Source organism: Eleutherodactylus coqui, chromosome 5, assembly GCF_035609145.1.
Source record: "Eleutherodactylus coqui strain aEleCoq1 chromosome 5, aEleCoq1.hap1, whole genome shotgun sequence".
Classification (NCBI taxonomy): Eukaryota; Metazoa; Chordata; class Amphibia; order Anura; family Eleutherodactylidae; genus Eleutherodactylus; species Eleutherodactylus coqui.
In genome coordinates, this window is record NC_089841.1 from 100,325,948 (window position 1) to 100,347,251 (window position 21,304).

At 39.4% G+C, this 21,304-nt stretch overlaps 1 protein-coding gene across 1 annotated transcript in view; it reads left to right on the top strand.

Annotated features, from left to right (window-relative positions):
* VCAN (versican) overlaps positions 1–21,304 on the top strand; it is a 108,858-nt gene that overhangs the window by 58,945 nt on the left and 28,609 nt on the right. The window contains exons 8-10 of the mRNA XM_066602961.1: positions 2,588–11,839; positions 12,404–12,520; positions 17,463–17,576. Coding sequence (XP_066459058.1) covers positions 2,588–11,839; positions 12,404–12,520; positions 17,463–17,576 — 9,483 coding nt within the window. The remainder of the gene's footprint in view (positions 1–2,587; positions 11,840–12,403; positions 12,521–17,462; positions 17,577–21,304) is intronic.

The window sequence follows — 21,304 nt, forward strand, 5'->3', positions numbered from 1 at the left end:
CGAGCCGGTGAGCATGTGCAGTGCAGCGGATGACGTGCTGGCACTGGGCTGTCACGCGATTTCCTACGATACTTCCGCAGGGCTCACAGTGGAAGTATTGTGGCACGGACGGCTTCCATTGACTGCAATGGAAGCCGTCCGTTCGATTTTACGCACAGATTAGAACATGCTGTGATTCTCCCCTGTGCGTGGAAAATCGCACTTGATTTCTGCCCGTGGGCAGGGGAGAATAATTTACCATTGCATGTCTATGGACAGACATTGCTGTGGAATTTGTGGCGGGCATCTGGCTGCAAATTCCGCAGCGATAATCCATCTGTGGTCATTCGGCCTAAAGATTAATTAAGAAGTTAAAGACGTTTTCCATAAAAAATACTATTGATAACCTATACTCAGTATAAGTCATCAATAGTTGATTGGCTGAGGCCTAACTCTCAGTATCCCATCCAATCAGCTGATCGGGCACCTGCTAGCAGTGCCAATATACACTGGGGTCAGCGCAGAAGCCGCTGTTCTGTCCCCTGTGTAGTTGTTGATGTGTGTAATTGCAGGCGCAGCTCCCCTTGATTTCAGTGAGCGCTGAAAATAGGTTATCAACAATATTTTCGTGAAAAATCCCTTTAACAAACACAGAACTTTTAAAACAATTAGCTTAAAATAATGCATAATGATAGTCAATGCAGGACAGTTACTTTAAGACAATAAACCCCCACTTTTTAACAAGCGGGACCACCTGTGAAAGTGTTCTCTCTCCTTAGGAACCCCTGAGACTACCCTACCACTTATATAAAAGTGATAACTTCCTGTTGATGGTTGATGTCTTGCAGGAAATCCTAAGCAGACTACAGAGATTTGCTCTAAGGTATCTCTGTGTTATAAATGTTTACTTGCCACAGTGCTTTGGAACAATTCCTGACCTAAAGTACTTTTTTTCCCTCAAGTTTTGGCTATTGCTTACTTGATAATTAGACCTTCTGAAGGGGCACATGAGAATGCACCAAACAATTTGTAATATGATCCTTTGAATGCAAAATCCCACTTCATAAGATGGTTCTAGTCTGTCCTGGTTATATACACATCTATTAAATAAAGTGCCTCCTCGGTTATAAAGCCCCTATGGAAAACAGATGTCAGAATGTGTTATATCTACTGACACAGGTGTCTGTTTTCCCTTCCAAGCCAATAATCTATTTAAACCAGTTCTTGTGGGAAGGACGTAATTTAGAAACACTCTGCAAGAAGAGACTGAGGGTTACTGTGTTTTATGGAGACACTCTAATGTACTCTAGTGTATTAGCCAAGCAGTTGGGAAATAATAAGGTGATTACCCACCCACTTTGTGTCTTATTTTATGGAAAAGTTTTCAGGCATACTTATTATATGATCATTATATTCAGAGAATAGACTGAAAATCATGCAAAGGGTTGTAGCAAACATCTTCTTGTTTGTAAACAGTTTAGACTATTTCTCTAAGGGTACAGACACACATAGTGGCTGCGGTCCAGTAAGCATGCGGCCAATAAGTTAATGTGGTTTTACCACAAATAAGTGTGCTTTTCAAGTTATTGTCAACATCCTCAATTTTCTTAAAAATTAAAACTAATATTTTAGCGTTGCCACACTGAATCCAAACAGTGGCTGCTACGTGTGTCCATACTCTATTATGTGTCTGCCTTTGTTATAATTGCTCTTTAGAGTAGTTTCATGAGTTTTATGAAATCATCTATACAACAGATTTATGCATTTCGAATTAAACATATAGGAGCTTATTTACTATTGAAAATTTAAGTTTTCAAGCGCCTAAATTTTATTACAATTTTTGGTGTAAACTAAGCCAACTAAAAGCTACTAGATTGTTGTGATATTGTTTTTAGGGAGAATACCTCTGAAATATGACTTGTGATGGAATATATGATTATTGTTTTTTTCCCCTGGATTCTGAAATAATTCATTAGAAAAAAAAATTCGGAATGTCTTCATGTGAAATCAGAGGCACGCAGAGGTACAGTATGGGTCCCTAGATTTCTATGGGTCCAATAATACAGATCCGTACAACACAGATCCAGAATACGGCCATGTACATGAGCCTGAAGATGCATAATGATTTGCGTTTGATTTAATTTCTTCTAATGGTTACTTAACACCATTGTTGATATGATGACGATTTGCCAAATCACAAACTCAAGGCTGCTACATTGGGAAGCTCTGCTACATGTTTATCATAAGCGCATAAGTTAATATTTTTACTGAAAGACTGCAAGAAAATATATCAAGGAAAGTGAGACACCCAGATATTAGAAAGTTATGGTATACCTTATTTCTTTCTTATTTACTAGAGGAAGAAAGTCCAAAATGCTACATTATCCATGTAAATTACAAACAAATGATGATGTTGCAAACGTCTCACCTCATTGTTTGGCAGTGTTGTCTGCTTTGCCTCGTTGTCCTTGTCTATCATGTTCATTCATAGTAAAGATCATGTTTATTAACTTCATTAACTATATTTACAGTTCATTGGCTAATACAGCCATATATGCGTGTACATTAACACCGTCACAAGCTAAAATCATTATTTGTTTTTCAACAGGATCATTGGACGTTCTCCTTAAGGAATTTGATAGAACACATAACACTACTGATGATTCCTATGAATATCCTTTCATAGAAATATTACCACCTATTTTAAGTTCTTCTGAGGAGGAGACTGACTGCGACAACTCAACCACTGCTGCTACATCCCCATCCTTAAAATTTATCAATGGAAAGCAAGAAATTACACCAGAACCAAAACACTCAAAAACAGAGGAGGCTAAAGGAGAGCAAATTGAAAGCGTTACACCGTCCTTAAATGCATCGGTTACTCAGCACAGTGAAGTGACTGAGCAAAGTGTACTTCCGACAGACACACCGGAATATACTTCTGTTGAATCTCAAGAGCATGAAGCAAGTGGTGACATAGAAATTAAAATTAAAGAGCAACCCACTACTCAACCAATTTTAGAAGTTCAGAATTTGACATCAAAAAAGACCGAAAAAGTAAGTCAACCTAGTTCTACACAAGACTTCCCTATATTCACAATCGAATCATCTGGTGATGCAGAATCTGATGTTCCTCTTGAAGCCTCAGCTAAACCAACCAGCATAATTCCTGAGAGTCTGAAACCAGAAACAGCAGAGGTGACGTTTAAGCCATCTTCAACCCATGGACTGGCAGAAATTATAACACAAGATTCAAGTTCAGTATCAATCTTACCAACAACAAAAATGATCTTAAAAGAGGATGCTACAACAATCACTGATTCACAAGTAGAGCTAGGAGTGGCTACAACTGGTCCGTTGAAACTCATACAAGCTTCAACTGCATTTTTTTTACAAGACGTTTCTGGTGATACGGATGAGACGCGGCCTATCATTAATGTAACAGCATCGGTGCAGGTATTTAAAGAAGAATACACAACACAGGCCATAGAAGAAGCAAAGACTATTGTGTCTACAGAATCTCCCAAGTTGCAAGAATCTTCTTCTCAGACTATTACCTCAATCTCTGAACAGGTTACAGAAATCAGCACTGCTGTTACTGAAATTAGTAAAGAAGACAGCACTTTAACTAAAGCACCAGAAAAAACCCAAGTGTTTGACGAAACAGAAGGGTCAGCCACAGATGATACAATCAAAGACCTATCTACTTCAGAAGTCCATGCCACTGAAGCAAGTCTAACAGTAACAAAATCTACTTCTACAGAGACCAGTCTTGTTGACCACACCCCAACTGTGAAGAGCTCAGTTGACCATAGTCCTGCAAGTGAGTATGTTTTAAGTACAACTCAGGTTGAAGCGGAAAAGATTGGTACTGATTCCACTGAAACATCTGCAACAGAAACAAAGTATTCTACAAAAATAGAACAATCTACTGATATACTTGATATCTCAACCAAAGAGAAATATATCACAGAGCAAACAAGTGCACCGTTGTTATCTACAGAGAGCATTTCTACAGCACAGCCAGAAATACCCGAGGATAGGGAAATAACACATGCTATTATAGAGTCTTCTACCACTATAACAGATCAAGCTGCAGAGTTCGAACCTCAAAAACTTACAAGTGCTCAGCCACTTTTTGCTACTGAAGCCTCAGGAGATACAAAAGAAACAGTTAAGGATATATTTGCTACAACCTCACAAACAGACGTTAGATATGAATTACATGATAAAGAAACTGCAACAAAACCTGAATTGCTTCATAAAGAGACGGCAAGAGTACAAGAATATGAAACAGTTTCTAGCCCACTTTCAATTTCTTCCAAGTATGTTTCACCAATGCAAACTGTAAAGGATGACATATTGGGTTCAGGTGATATTGAATTACCTTTAACCCATGTAGATGACACTATAATATTTACTACACCAAGAGCAAACCTTACTACAGGTGATCATAGAACGTCATCTGTACAGGAGACTTTCACTCCTAAGGTAACAAAAGATTTTGTCTCAGAAAAAATCAGCATATCCTCTTTTACAATTGAGGGATCTGGGGAGGAGGTCATTTTTACTACTAAGCCTTTTGAAGATGGAGATAAGATAATAGACACTTCCCAACTGTATACAACAACATCATCCTTTACTGTTGAGGAGACCAAAAGATTATTAACACCAGAAACAAAAGAGTTTTTTGGCTCAGGTCATTTTGAATCAACTATTGATACTAGTTCAACAAGCACTCTGATTGGTCTGTTGCTTGAAACAGAGAAAGAAAAGTATGAAACCGTATCAAGTTTACCATTATCACTTTCCACTGTAGCATCTGAACCTTCTGAAAGTGACAAAATAGAAGTCACATCATCTCCTGATACTACTGGCACTAGAGCCAAAATTGTTAGCACCACATCTTTGTTCATTGAGGAAGGCTCAGGTGTTGGAGATAAACAATCTACAGTTTCATTTATAACCAGATCTGAATCCAAAGCAAAACCAGAGCTAGGGGACAATACTACAGTTTTGCCAACAATAGACATATCAAAGAGTACAGAAGAATCAAAAACTAAGTCTGAACTAGAATTATCATCAACTGAGACACCGCACTCTATTATTCACTTCAGCACAGAAGAATCTAAAGTATCGGAACATGAAAGCTTACAGTCAAAGCTTACACCTGTGTCCTCCATCAATCCTTTGGAGGTGATCACAGACATCACTTCTAAACTGATAGCCACTAGTGGCAAAACCACCTCTGAATATGGCTCAGGAGGAGATGAGGATATCCTGTTTACAACTTCTTCAATTATAACAAGTAGTATTATATCAGAAAAACACACTGAAGGTGCCAGTGTTGTACCAACTGGGGAATCCACACTAAGCTCAAAAACTCAAACCAGGCATGTCACTCTGAAAGACATAGTAACTGCTGGTTTACCATTTACTGAGCTGGGTTCAGGAGACTCAAAGGACATTTTTACAACTACTTCAAGTAAACATGAAATAGTTTTCTCAACAACAGAAGATGAAGATTTGCAAACTTATAGCAAATCACTCCACTTAAAAGAACAGATCAGCACTTTACCTTCATCTTCTCCTAGTGGTGAAATAACACAGACTCAACAACCACAACTTTTTGAACCGATTACTACAAAACATGAAGAAGCATTAGAAACAGAGTCATCTCAAAAAACAAGTAGCATTGTCACAGGTCAACCTGAAGTCAGCATAGAGCATAGCACAGTCTCAACACTTCAGAGACTCACCAGCCCTGAAATTAAAGATTTAGGCTCTACTGAGTTGGAGGAAATTTCAAGTCTTGTACCAACATCAGCTAGAGTGTCTGAAGAAGTATCTACAGCAAGCTATGTTGCTAGTCTTAAAACCATTGAATTAACTCAAGTAACTTCTGAAAAATCTGAAACATTAAAACCTGATCATACTTTAAAACCTCATTTAACAGCAACATCTGAAGTGGATGTTACTCAAGCTACCAAGCTTTACACTGATAAAAGCATGGGAACTTCAGATTATACATCAAAGAAACTGGAAAAAACAGACTCAATGTTAATTCTTGAAGGGTCAGGTGAAGAAACAGAAACACATACAGATTCTTCTATTGCAACTTCAGGTTCAGAAGAGCATTTAAGCACAGTAACTCTACCTACAACAAAGACTGATTTTGTTAGCGGTTTGCAAGATTTAACTCAAAAAGCAGAAGTTCCAGTGTCACTAATCAGTCTTAGCCCAAGCACATCCCAATTATTAACAGATGAAAGAAAGTTATTTACAGAAGAGGTTTTGCAAAGCAAGTTGATAACAATATCCCCAATAAGTGTCGAAGATGAAAAAGAGTTCATGATTGGTACTGGAAAAACACCTGGCTTAGAAGTAATAGAAGAAAGTACTATTAGCAGCATATGGGGTCTCGCACAAACTAATGATACCATAAATGAAGTAATTAGTTCTACACACATTCCATCTGAATTTATATTAGATGAGAAATCTAGTACACAATTTAGAGAAGAACTTCAGTCAACTTCGGAGCCTGGTGATGACTTGCATTTAAAGTCAACTGTTACTAAACCTAAAGAGAAGGTTCTTTCCACTGAAAAATCTGACATTGAAGGCTCTGGAGAACTAGTTTCTGATATCCATGTTACACCTGCCTCAAAATTGTATACTTTGACACAAGTAGATCTCACTGATCTAAAATCAACTTCACCGAGTAAAGAAGATGAACAAGAACGTATCACACCTAGTTCTCAGTACTCAACTGATGACCAGCTTCTAGTAAGTGATCAAAAAACTTTGTCAACTACACGGTACATAGATATTACATCACTACCACTTGAAGAATTTACTGATAAGATGGATTTAAAGAGTCCTAAAGAACCTGTTGGTCAAACTATTTCCACAACAGAAGCTATAGATAAAGCTACAGATATTGTGATGCAATCCACACCTGAGCCAGAGAAGACAGCACCTATAGAGCTAATAACAGAGGAAAGTTTGGGGGATAATGCATCTACTGAGGAACCTACTGTTACTAAAGTTACCACTCCAAGTTCAATTAAAACAGATGTCGATTCTACTTCTGTATCAACAGTGACACTGCAACCATATCATATAACTGAACTTTCAACCCTAGAACAAAGTGAAGGTCATACACAAGCAGAGCAAAGTTCTGGGGATGATGCGATTACTGAGGAACCCATTGTTGCTAAAGTTGCTACTCTAAGTTCAATTGAAACTGGTGCTTATTCTACTACAATATCTCAGGAGACAGTACAATCATATCATGTAAGTGAGGTTACAACTCCACAACAAACTGAGGTTCATACACAAGCAGAACAAAGTTCTGGAGATGATGCAATTACTGAGGAACCTATTGTTAAGGTTACCACTCTAAGTTCATTTAAAACAGATGCTGATTCTGTTACAATATCTCGGGGGACAGTACAACCATATCATCTACAGGAGCTTTCAACTCCACAACAAATTGAGGTTCATAGACAAGAAGAGGAAAGTTCTGGAGATGATGCAGATACCGAGAAACCTATTGTTAAGGTTACCACTCTAAGTTCATTTAAAACAGATGCTGATTCTGTTACAATATCTCGGGGGACAGTACAACCATATCATCTACATGAACTTTCAACGTCACAGCAAACCGAGGTTCACAGACAAGAAGAGGAAAGTTCTAAAGATGATGCAATTACTGAGGAGCCTATTCTTAAGGTTACCACTCTAAGTTCAATTAAAACAGATGCTGATTCTGCTACAATATTTCAGGAAACAGTTCAACCATATAATCTACGTGAGCTTTCAACGCCACAACAAACCGAGGTTCCTAAACAAGAAGAGGAAAGTTCTGGAGATGATGCAGATACCGAAAAACCTATTGTTAGGGTTACCACTCTAAGTTCATTTAAAACAGATGCTGATTCTGTTACAATATCTCGGGGGACAGTACAACCATATCATCTACATGAGCTTTCAACGCCACAACAAACCAAGGTTCATGGACAAGAAGAGGAAAGTTCTGGAGATGATGCAATTACTGAGGAACCTATTGTTAATGTTACCACTCTAAGTTCATTTAAAACAGATGCTGATTCTGTTACAATATCTCGGGGGACAGTACAACCATATCATCTACATGAACTTTCAACGTCACAGCAAACCAAAGTTCATAGACAAGAAGAGGAAAGTTCTAGAGATGATGCAATTACTAAGGAACCTATTGTTAAGGTTACCACTCTAAGTTCATTTAAAACAGATGCTGATTCTGTTACAATATCTCGGGGGACAGTACAACCATATCATCTACATGAACTTTCAACGTCACAGCAAATCGAGGTTCATAGACAAGAAGAGGAAAGTTCTGGAGATGATGCAATTACTGAGGAACCTATTGTTAAGGTTACCACTCTAAGTTCAATTAAAACAGATGCTGATTCTGCTACAATATCTCAGGAGACAGTACAGCCATATCATCTACATGAGCTTTCAACGCCACAACAAACCAAGGTTCATAGACAAGAAGAGGAAAGTTCTAGAGATTATGCAATTACTGAGGAACCTATTGTTAAGGTTACTACTCTAAGTTCAATTAAAACAGATGCTGATTCTGCTACAATATCTCAGGAGACAGTACCACCATATCATCTACATGAGTTTTCAACGCCACAACACACCAAGGTTCATAGACAAGAAGAGGAAAGTTCTGGAGATGATGCAGATACCGAGAAACCTATTGTTAAAGTTACTACTCTAAGTTCATTTAAAACAGATGTTGATTCTGTTACAATATCTCGGGGGACAGTACAACCATATGATCTACATGAACTTTCAACGTCACAGCAAATCGAGGTTCATAGACAAGAAGAGGAAAGTTCTGGAGATGATGCAATTACTGAGGAACCTATTGTTAAGGTTACCACTCTAAGTTCAATTAAAACAGATGCTGATTCTGCTACAATATCTCAGAAGACAGTACAACCATATCATCTACATGAGCTTTCAACGCCACAACCAACCAAGGTTCATAGACAAGAAGAGGAAAGTTCTGGAGATGATGCAATTACTGAGGAACCTATTGTTAAGGTTACAACATTAAGTTCCATTAAAGCAGATGCTGACTTTGCTACAATATCTCAGAGGACAGTACAACCATATGATCTACATGAGCTTTCAACACCACAACAAACCAAGGTTCATAGACAAGAAGAGGAAAGTTCTGGAGATGACGCAATTACTGAGAAGCCTAGTGTTGTTAAAGTTACTACTCTAAGTCCAATTAAATCAGATACTGATTCTACCATGATATCTGCAGAGACAGTACAACCATATCATCCACATGAGCTTTCAACGCCGCAACAAACCGAGGTTCAAAGACAAGAAGAGGAAAGTTCTGGAGATGATGCAATTACCGAGGAACCTATTGTGAAGGTTACCACTCTAAGTTCATTTAAAACAGATGTTGATTCTGCTGCAATATCTCAAGGGACAGGTCAACCATATCATCCCCATGAGCTTTCAACGCCACAACAAACCGAAGCTCAAACACAGGAAGAGCAAAGTTCTGGAGATGATGCAGTTACTAAGGAACCTATTGTTAAGGTTAGCACTCTAAGTTCATTTAAAACAGATGCTGATTCTGCTACAATATCTCAGGGGACAGTACAACCATATCATCTACATGAGCTTTCAACACCGCAACAAACCAAGGTTCATAGAAAAGAAGAGGAAAGTTCTGGAGATGATGCAATTACTGAGAAGCCTAGTGTTGTTAAAGTTACTACTCTAAGTCCAATTAAAACAGATACTGATTCTACCATGATATCTCCAGAGACAGTACAATCATATCATTTAAGTGAACTTCGAACTACACAACACACTAAGGTTCATACACAAGAAGAGGAAAGTTCTGGAGATGATGCAATTGCTGAGGAACCTACTGTTTTTATAGTTAGTACTTTAAGTTTGCTTAAAACAGATGTTGATTCTATTACGATATCTCCAGAGACAGTAAAACCGTATCATTTAAGTGAGCTTTCAACCTCACAGCACACTGAGGTTCACCCAAAAACAGAACCAAGTTCTGGAGATGATGACCTAACAGAGGAACCTACTGTTAAAGCTACTACTCTGACTTCAATTAAAACAGATGATGGCTCTTCTACAATATCTCCAGAGACTATAGAACCATATCATCTAATTGAGCATTCAACCTCGGAGCACACTGAAGTTCATACACAAACAGCTTCTGAAGGTCCTGAAGATGTCACATTAAGGAAGGTGACAGAAGGGGATATCTCTGTCCTAGAATCTAGAACAATCACAAGTGAAGATGACCTCCAGCAACAGATGACACAATTAACAGTTAAGGAAAGTAGTGCCGTACAGCTCACAACAACTGGAACAGTTAGTTCTCTTGTTGAGAAAAAAATTACTGTGCCATTTGATCATATATTTGAGGGTTCAACAGAGGGATCTGGCTTAGAACTACCTTCTCAAGCTGTAGATGCAACTCATCAGCCAGTTCAATCAAGTACATTTGCCTCTACATTCACTGTTCTCACTCAGAAAGATGTTAAATCAACCAGTTTACCAGGTAAAGAAATCACTGAAACAGTTTTAGATGAAACCTCAACTACATCCACTATACTAATATTTGTTAGCAAGCATTTGGATAATGATACCACGACTGACCTAACAATAACTAAATTGCCAAAGACTGAGATAACATCTGAGTCAGATATAGATGAGCCTCAAGTAGGTCAAGAAACACAAAAAGTAGAGCAGTATGTCACATCAACAACTAGTGAGGACAGGGTTCAACGTACCCCAAGTACTCTTTCTGTTGAGTACTCAAGTAAAAGATTTGAAGGCTCAAGAAATGAGCTATATTCTACAGCTGCAATTAGTATACATACTAAAGAAGATGATGTTCAGCCTACACCTGTGAGTACATCTTTTGAAGACTCTAACAAAGTCTTTGAGTTGACGAGTTCTATTGATGTTCAGTCTTCAACACTGAAGGAGAAAGTTGTAACAGATCAACCACATTTGCAATTTGCATCTTCACCAAGGGCTAAAGCCACCATTGAAGTATCTGAAGGTGAATTATTTACCCTTGAATATTCCACCAAAGATACAGATATTGTGACTGAAACCTCTATGCAACCACAAGTGTATGTAACAGAAAGCACAAAGGAAATTGTCCACTCAGTTGCACATGTGAGCAGTCCAGACTATGAAGATAAGACATCGAGTCTTGATCTAAAAGAGCGGGAAGGAATTGCAGCGGTCACTGAAGAGCCTAAAGATCCTGTCACTGTCATTCTTGTGAATGGAGCATCAGATTACACAGGAAAAATTATTCCAAGTACTTTACCTTCTTCTGGTTCTGGAACTGACCATGTTGTCTTAGGACAAGAAGCAAGTGCAGATATTACTGCTACTTACAAACCAACAGGGGTTGAACCAGTTGACGCAACAGAAAATCCTCAAGAAGTTCTTGATGTTACAGACCAAATCCATACAGAATCCTCTAGCTCATTGTATGTTGTGGGAGGGGAAATAGTTTCAGTTGAGTCTGATATCTCTGAATCTACTAGTGAACCAGACATTGATATAGATACCGACGACCAAGATACTCCTCGTCCTGCTGACCAAGATCCTGCTCTTCAGCCTGAGGATCAAACACCACTACCCCCCCAGCTTGGTCAAACGGAAGAGACTGAAATAGTGGATTCAGAAAGGGAAGATACTCTTTATGAAGGAGTAACACCACAGCCAGATCTTGATTTCCAGATTTCCACTAGTAATAATGTTGATGGAACTGAACTTCACATAACAAGTAAGACACAAGCATGCTATTTTATTCTTTTTTTTATCCTTTTGAGTCTAGATCTAAAGCATAGAAATGTTTTTAACATCCAAAATTGTCCCAATGTGGGTGACTTCTCCTTAATGTTACTTGTATATATATATATATGTATATATGTGTGTGTGTGTACAGTATTCATCATTAATCATTACCTCATGTATGAGGACGGTCTAATAATGTCAGTGCTGTAGTCATTGTCGTTGCTTGCACAGCTTTACTGGCAATGTTTCTCACTGGTCTTCATCCATATGTGCTCTATCATGCATATATGTATCTCTGCAAATTATTAATCAAACTATTCTATTTTACAATTTAAAACATTTCTAAAGAACTATCTTTGGTCCAAATTGTAAAGTTGGGAGTGAGTGATGTATTCATATATAATGAAGGAAAGCATAAGTATCATTTATTATTACCATTGGTTCATGTGAAATGTTTATATATTGTATAATTTGTATTGCCAAGTTCGATCAACCTGTAAAAGGTTTACCCTATACAGTATTGTACTAACAGTCATGCTTTGCCTCATTGCAGCCCAAGATCCTTGCAAGGAAAATCCTTGTCAGCGGGGAGGAACATGCTATGCTCGTGGAAGTTCTTCATATGTCTGCACATGCATGCCTGGATTCAGTGGAGAGCTATGTGAAATTGGTATGTAAAAGAAATATACGAAGTATAGCTGCACAGTGACAAATTGATACCCTCTTAAAGGGGCTACACAGAGAAAACATCCCCTGTTCATATGCTCAGTTGGGGCATCTGGATGTCATTGAGCAGGGTCCCCCACTCAGGATTCCTTTCTATGAGCTGGAATGGAGAGCCACCCTATAAGGCAATGTCCACACAGGACAGAATTGCTGCAGAATATCTGCTGCAAAAACTGCACCATTTAATGTGGATTATGACACGGATGTTAACTTGGATTTGGGTGTGGAATTCACCTCCTCATTAGAAGAGGTGGAATCCGCAATGTGTCTGGTTCTATAATTGACTTGCTGTGGATTTAACTTTCACAATGCATGTCAAGTTCCACATGGGTTTTGTTGGGATTTTTTCTGTAGCAGGTGGATGAGACTTTGAAAATCTCATCCATTTTGCTGTTACAGGAAATGCTGCGGATTTTCCGTGTGGAGGGTTTGCAATGAAAATCTGCAACAAAACCGCCCTGTGTGGACATGGCCTAAGAACGGCTCTCATTCTGGAAGACTTCAGCTATCCTTAAACTACATGGATGACCATTTGTCTAAATGGCCATCATGTATTCTGCTGTTTGCCAGAAATGTTAGAGACGTGACCAGCACGACCACTAATTGCCTAGAATGTCGCACTCTAAAGAAAAGTGATTGTGTCTGCACATATATACAAATCTTTAAGCCCACACACACACACACATATCTATATATATAAAATTGAATGTATGTCTGTCTGCGTGCGTGCGTGCGTGCGTGTGTGCGTGCGTGCGTGTTTGTCCTTTATGCGCTACTACACCATTCATCCGATCGCCATGAAACTTTGGGAAGTTGTTGAGTACACTCCTGGGAAGATTATAGGCATAGTACAAATATCCTACGATAAATGGCGCGCGAGCTTCGTCGAAAGTTACGCCCCCCCCCCCCCACGTAGATCGAATAAGTAAGCCACCTGCTATTGTGATGTCATCACTGATGTCATCAACATCGGACGCCCTTGAACATGCCCCAACATGTTCTATAAAGCTGCATTGTGATGTCATTAAGGCTCTATTATGACACGTACAGCTTGGAACCACTAGAGCACGCCAGCCAATTACCATTGGAGTTGGAAGTGGGTAAACAAGTACTAGGATATCTTCCTAAGAAGCCACAGCAGCTGGATAAATTGTATGTTCCACCCAACGGCTATTTTATTCAGCCCGCAAGGGGGAAGCAGCGGCCTACAAAATCTAATTCTCTCATTTCCTGATGTCATAGATAGATAGATAGATAGATAGACTGTATGCAATAACCCTGATAGATAGATAGATAGATAGATAGATAGATAGATAGATAGATAGATAGATAGATAGATAGACTGTATGCAATGACACGTACAGCTTGAAACCATAAATACTAGAGCACGCCAGCCATTTACAGTCAGTCTCCATTGAAGTTGGAAGTGGGCAAACATGTACTAGGCCAGTGATGGCGAACCTTTTAGGGACCGAGTGCCCAAACTACAACCCAAAACCCACTTATGTATCGCAAAGTGCCAACACGTCAGGGGGCGGGGCTTATCACAACGTATGATTTTACCCCCGTCGTTCTAAAAAGGACAAGGCTGTTTCAGAATAGACCGGGTGCAGATTCTGACTGCTTTTTGGACGCGGAAATACTGCAGAATGTCCTCAGCGGAGATTTCTGTGGAAAATTCTGCAGCATTTCCGCATCTAAAAAGCAGTCAAAATCTGCACCCGGTCTATTCTGAAAGAGCCCTGCCCATTTCTGCCACATGTACACATACCCCAGCGGTAATAGTGACACCTTCACCCCAGCGATAATAGTGACATCCCACAGCAGTAATAATAGTGACACTCCCCCCATTAGTAATAAGAGTGACATACCCCAGCGGTAAACCTCAGTGGTCGCTGCTGCCGTCATCTAGATATATAAAAACGTAGTATGTATGTATGTCTGTCTTCGCAGCAACGCGCGAACATGCCCCAACATGTTCTCATAAGCTGCATTGTGATGTCATTAAGGCTGTATTATGACACGTACAGCTTGGAACCACTAGAACACGCCAGCCAATTACCATTGGAGTTGGAAGTGGGTAAACAAGTACTAGGATATCTTCCTAAGAAGCCACAGCAGCCGGATAAATTGTATGTTCCACCCAACGGCTATTTTATTCAGCCCGCAAGGGGGAAGCAGCGGCCTACAAAATCTAATTCTCTCATTTCCTGATGTCATAGATAGATAGATAGATAGATAGATAGATAGATAGATAGATAGATAGATAGATAGATAGACTGTATGCAATAACCCAGATAGATAGATAGATAGACTGTATGCAATAACCCAGATAGATAGATAGATAGATAGATAGATAGATAGATAGATAGATAGATAGACTGTATGCAATAACTCTGATAGATAGATAGATAGATAGATAGATAGACTGTATGCAATAACCCTGATAGATAGATAGATAGATAGATAGATAGACTGTATGCAATAACCCTGATAGATAGATAGATAGATAGATAGATAGATAGATAGATAGATAGATAGACTGTATGCAATAACCCAGATAGATAGATAGATAGATAGACTGTATGCAATGACACGTACAGCTTGAAACCATAAATACTAGAGCACACCAGCCATTTACAGTCAGTCTCCATTGGAGTTGGAAGTGGGCAAACATGTACTAGGCTATCTTCCCAAGAAGCCACAGCAGCCGGATAAATTGGATGTTCCACCCAACGGCTATTTTATTCAGCCCGCAAGGGGGAAGCAGCGGCCTACAAAATCTCATTCAGGTAGGTAGGTTCAGTTCTTGGAGGTTGGGGAATGCTTATGGGCAAGGCCTTATGTCTCATCCCAACTTAATTCTCTCACTTCCCAATGTCATAGAAACTTAAAATTTGGCACGAGCATTGATTATGTCATAAATAGGAAAAGTTAATGGGTCCCAACTCGATTATTCAATTCAAAGCGCCAAAGAATTAGCGTTCAAATTTTACGTACGGAATCTAATTCTCTCATTTCCTGATGTCATAGATAGATAGATAGATAGACTGTATGCAATAACCCTGATAGATAGATAGATAGATAGATAGACTGTATGCAATGACACGTACAGCTTGAAACCATAAATACTAGAGCACGCCAGCCATTTACAGTCAGTCTCCATTGGAGTTGGAAGTGGGCAAACATGTACTAGGCTATCTTCCCAAGAAGCCACAGCAGCCGGATAAATTGGATGTTCCACACAACGGCTATTTTATTCAGCCTGCAAGGGGGAAGCAGCGGCCTACAAAACCTCAGTGGTCGCTGCTGCCGTCATCTAGATATATAAAAACGAATGTATGTATGTATGTCTGTCTTCGCAGCAACGCGCGACGGGTACGCTAGTATATATATATAACAGAACCATTTCCTGCCAGACACAAGGGGAAGTTATAGCTCAGTGAAGCTAGAAGGGCTGCTAGCCTGAGGTCCAGTTTGGACTATTGAGGTCCGCTGTGGACAAATTCTGGGACCGTCACGTGTCTGACGCCCCAGGCTGGGTGGTGATGGTGGCCCTGTGGGTTGTGAATCCTAAATTATGGATTGTGTTTATGCTGTGCATTTGCTGTGGTGCTGTGAAAAAATGCTGGCAAGTGCCAGTTTAAAAGAAAATCAATGTGTCTGGAGTAGAGATGAGCGAGCATACTAGCTAAGGACAATTACTCGATCGAGCATTGTCCTTAGCGCGTACCTGCCCGCTCAAAAGAAAAGGTTCGGCTGCCGGTGCGGGTGAGAGGTGAGTTGCGGCAGTGAGCAGGGGGGAGCCGGGGGGGGGGGAGCGGGATCTCCCCTCCGTTTCTCCCCGCTCTCCCCCGCCACTTCCCGCCGCCGGCAGCCAAACCTTTTCTTCCGAGCAGGCAGGTACTCGCTCGCTAAGGGCAATGATCGAGTAATTGCCCTTAGCGAGTATGCTCGCTCATCTCTAGTCTGGAGCCATCTTTGCACGAATGCTGCCCATTTCCTAACATTGAGGTTGGCGATCCCTTGCCACTATATATATATATATATATATATATATATATATATATATATATATATATATATATATATATATATATACTGTAATTATGGTCTTGGAAGGCAATTTTATTTGGAGATGATTTTGAAGTAAATGACTTCCTGCTATTTCTCATAGGCTGAATCATAAGTACACTAATTTAAGTTACAGATGATATGTCCTTTGTATGCAAGATGACAAAAAGTTTACTATTTAGTTAAAAGTTGATATGCACATGTTCTGTATAGATGGATGGATGGTGATGTAGAAAACTGTACTGACACCTGGGCTTTCTTGGCAATTTCTCTGTAGGCTGTAGGACAAACTTGCACTTCTAATGGATATAATTGTTAAAAGAGGTTAAAATTACCTCTAGTGGGCATAGGGATCTCTAGTCTAATACAGCTTACAAAAATGTTTACCCTCTACCAAAAAGTATATGGGTGACACAAAATAGTACTCTACATTTAGTGATAAACTAATGTGCTTATACCTTCTGGTACTGTAGCCCTCCAGGTTTTTTAGAGGGATCAGTTGTCAGTCACATCTTTCTTGTGAAGAAAGGAAAATTCTCATAAGTGTTCTTACTGGGGCTTCTCCAATATCTGTGGGTATCATAATACTCAAATCAACTCATTGGAAACTAATGATGCCAAATACCACAAAGGTCTTGGCCCACACAGTGGTATGGTGTGAAATGTTATTTAGATTCTTAGAAATGGTGTGCTCATGGGAAGTCAGTAAACCTGTTACTTCCATAATGAATATTGTACATCAGGCAGTGCCCAGATATAGAGCTGTTCTATTAGTTTTATATTGCATTTATAAACCAGCTTCTCTTTTGCAGATATTGATGAATGTCAATCAAGCCCCTGCCGGAATGGAGCTGCTTGTGTTGATGGTATTAATTCGTTCAAGTGCATCTGTCTCCCCAGCTACAGTGGAGCGCTTTGTGAACAAGGTAAAATAATAAATTGCTTGGCAATTATTTCATATAAGTAATATCTTGAAGCATTATCAAAGTGGCAATAACTGGGCTGGGAAGATACAAGAGCCACATCTACCTCACTGCAGGCTGCCGATTAAAGTATACACGGTGGACATCATTGTAGTCCTGGATACATTCAGTATATACACACACACTACTGATCAAAGGTTTTAAACGCAAATAATATGAAATAGTTCAAAGGTTCAGAAGGAAGTTAAAAAAAAAAAAATTTTAAGGAATTTTAAGCTAAAACACAACAATAGTCTGAATTTATGATTTTAACTAGAGATGAGCGAGCACACTCGGATAATGCAGTTACTTGAGCAAGCATCGCTCTTCTCGAGTAACTGCATTCTCGTCCGAGCAGGCTTGGGGGGCGGTGGGTTGTAGCAGGGGGGAGAGTGAGAGAGAGATCTCTCTCCCCCCGCTACCCGCTGCCCCCCCAGCTCACCCCACTACCCACTGGAACCCTACCGGGAAGAGAATGCAGTAACCAAAGGGCTATTTTCAGGGAACATACCAAGGACAGCTGCTGTGCAGAACAGAAAGCAAATTATGGTTTGAAATTGGATGCAAACTATTCCTACAGGTGTCTCAACTTTTGAAGATTACTTTCAAACCCTCTGACTCTACATAAGCAGTGTTAGAACACACAACACCCTCTAGGGGCAGGATTTGGACAGTTTTGCTCTTCAGGACAGAGCAAATTACTATCATAATGGCAATTGACTGTGAACAGGCAGATGTTCAAAGATGAACAACTGCCTGCTTACACTGAGTGAGAAGTCTCTCAGTAGTCATGCTTGAAGCAACGTTACTAGCAAGTAATGAGCATGAGACAACTATTGATTAAAATTGCTTGTTTGAGCAATTTTTTGGTTGGGTAAAAGTATCCTGAGTTTGGCTTAGCAGAACTATGGAGCGCAGCATCTTTTGGCCATAATCTGAACCGGCCTTATCTTTCATTTTGCATTGGACTGCCGGTTGGAGATTTTTCATGATGCACAAACAATACAGTGCAAAAGGTTTAATTGAGAAAATGAGCTCCACTACATGAACTGTGATTACCACTTTAAAGAATTGTTTGGCTGGCAAAGTAGGGTCATGTTCATTAAAACTGTATAATGTTTATCAACATATGAAATCTTTGGTTACAACATGCAAAGTTATATTAGAAACACTTGTTTTTGGTGGTTACTTTCCAAAGAACATCTGCTTCATTGGTGACATTTGGACAACTACTAATCTACCCAGGAAACTTAACCCTGTGTTTATTCCATAGACCATTTCCTAATACATTGTAAAATCATGACATAATACAATTTGTAACATGACAATTTCCCAACACCAAGTGTAATCCAATATTATAGTGTCACTATAAGGGCTGAGGGTGATGGCTCCAGCAAGCACATAACAAGTTTCCTTGCTGAAAAGAGAAAGAACATCTTTATTTCATTTGAGACGTTTCACTTACTGGATAATTGGACTTGATTAAGGAAGCAGACTTATCCTATGCTTTGAAGTTGCAGAGCGTTGCATCGGTCACATAAGAACAGCAGATGTTATAATGTGCTAATGGCAATGGCTAGGATAGAAAACACATCCTATTCTGTAATATTACCACCAGCAGATCCAGCAACGTCATTACTCAAACTGCCAAAAGGTACAAATCTGCCCAAAACCATGGAAACTGTTTAAATATTTCTGTCTTACTAAATGTTGCAGACTGGGTGCTAGATTCTTATCGTTGTAATGCAAAAAGGTGTTGTTCTCCCTTATGTCATTCCATTGGCATTGGTAGTTTGGGGCATAATGGTCACCTGGTTATGGATTTGCGTTTTGCTAAGCAGCTGCTTAAAAGTATTTTCCCTAAGAAATTAAAACATTAGATGATTTAAAGTATTCACTAGTAAATAATTTCAGTGAGAAACTTTTTCCACTGGAGTTTCCCTGGTCAGCCGGCATCCACTTCCCAAGTTGTGTTTCACTGTTAGATAAGTACTCAATGTGGCTACTCATACCAGATTTACATTTGATGGAATGAATGTTGCAACCAGTGCCAACCCTAGGTTAGATGGCACCTTGTGTGGAATTTTTTTTTGCGCTCCCCCATAAGGAAAAAAACAATATATATTGCACTGGCGATAAAATCATGCGGTGTCCTATCTTTCTGCATTTTGCCCTTTTTATATCTCCCATGTTTTCCTATGGGCCTCCTTTTTATTGCATTGCAAAGCACAAACTTGCGGTTTTTGTACAATACATTTTTAACATCAGAAAGTCTTAAGAAGTCCTTTAAAAATCGCTGCAAAATCCCGTGGAAAAAAAAAACACAAAATGGAATATCACAAGTGGCAGCTATATTTTTGCAAGAGAAAGCATTGTTGATGCTCAAACATCTCATGAACAAAATTGTGATTTTGCCACGATTTTCTCGCGGCAATATGGCGATCGCCAGTGTGAAGGAGCCTTTAGTCTGGCTGTGTTCTGCTTGTGCAGAAATCAGCAAGATAACAGCATACCCACATCAGAACACTTTAATGAATAGATACTGTACCAGAACCAAGCTCATAATATAAATACGACACCATAACCAAACTTGTAGCAGAAATACAGCACAAACCAACCCCAGTACATAGATACAATACCTGAACCAAGCTCATCACATAAGTATAGACCCAAAACCAAGCTTATTACATAAAAACATTTGCAGAAGTAAGCGATTGTGTCATAGGGGACGATGATGGACTAACAGTAGCACCTCAGAACATCAATAGGAGGGAGTAAGAGCCAAGAGGAATATGATTAATGCACCTTGCACATAGCTTAGGCCGACAATGGTTGCAACATTTCAACAGTTCTCTTCAAATCAAAGCAATCAGAAAGATGGAGGTTATTCCCAATTTTTAATGTTACCATTAATGATACATTTGCCACTATTGACCACTATGATTGTAGTGAAAGCCACAAATCCCCATTAAACAGCAGCAGGTCAATACATTTTCCTACTAATGGGATAGGTTTTCAACAATTGTTTTGATCATTTTGCCATCAATCAATTATATTATTGCTTCGTCTACAGCCAGAGTAAAGGGATTTTCCACTTTGAACAACTCCTTTTTCTTGAGCTCTCTTGGTGACTAGTCACTCAGGACACTAGTGGTCTACCAGATTGAGAATTGTGGACAAGCCCTTTAACAGAGATATCCCATTATATAGCGAGATAATACGATCAGCATAGCCACTTCCGTAGATGGTTAGTCGTTTCGGATTTTATCAGTCAGTAACAGAATTTTTGGTTCCTCTATTTTGGTTTCTTTAATTTTTCCCTTACTTGAGTGCTCTGCAGTGGTTTGGGAACTGAGCAAGGTATCTCCAGCCAAATTTCCATTCTGCCAGACAAAATAAAGCTGTATTAGTGATGTAGACACTCTTGTCTGGCAGGAGACTACATTTTGCCGCGTCAGTCCTGAATTCATTGGAATGAAAGAACTGCCAAGTAGATTGATCATGTACCACGTTGTACCACAGGATGGGTGTGGGTTAATACTTAGATTAACTTTTACTACTTGCAGTTTGCTCAAATTCTGTATTTCACATAAAACAATAAGTGCTTGACGTCTCTAAACTGCGTTCACACCTATAAGTGTCCTTGATGATCTCATGCTGAAAACTGAGCAGATCCTAGTACTAATAGCATT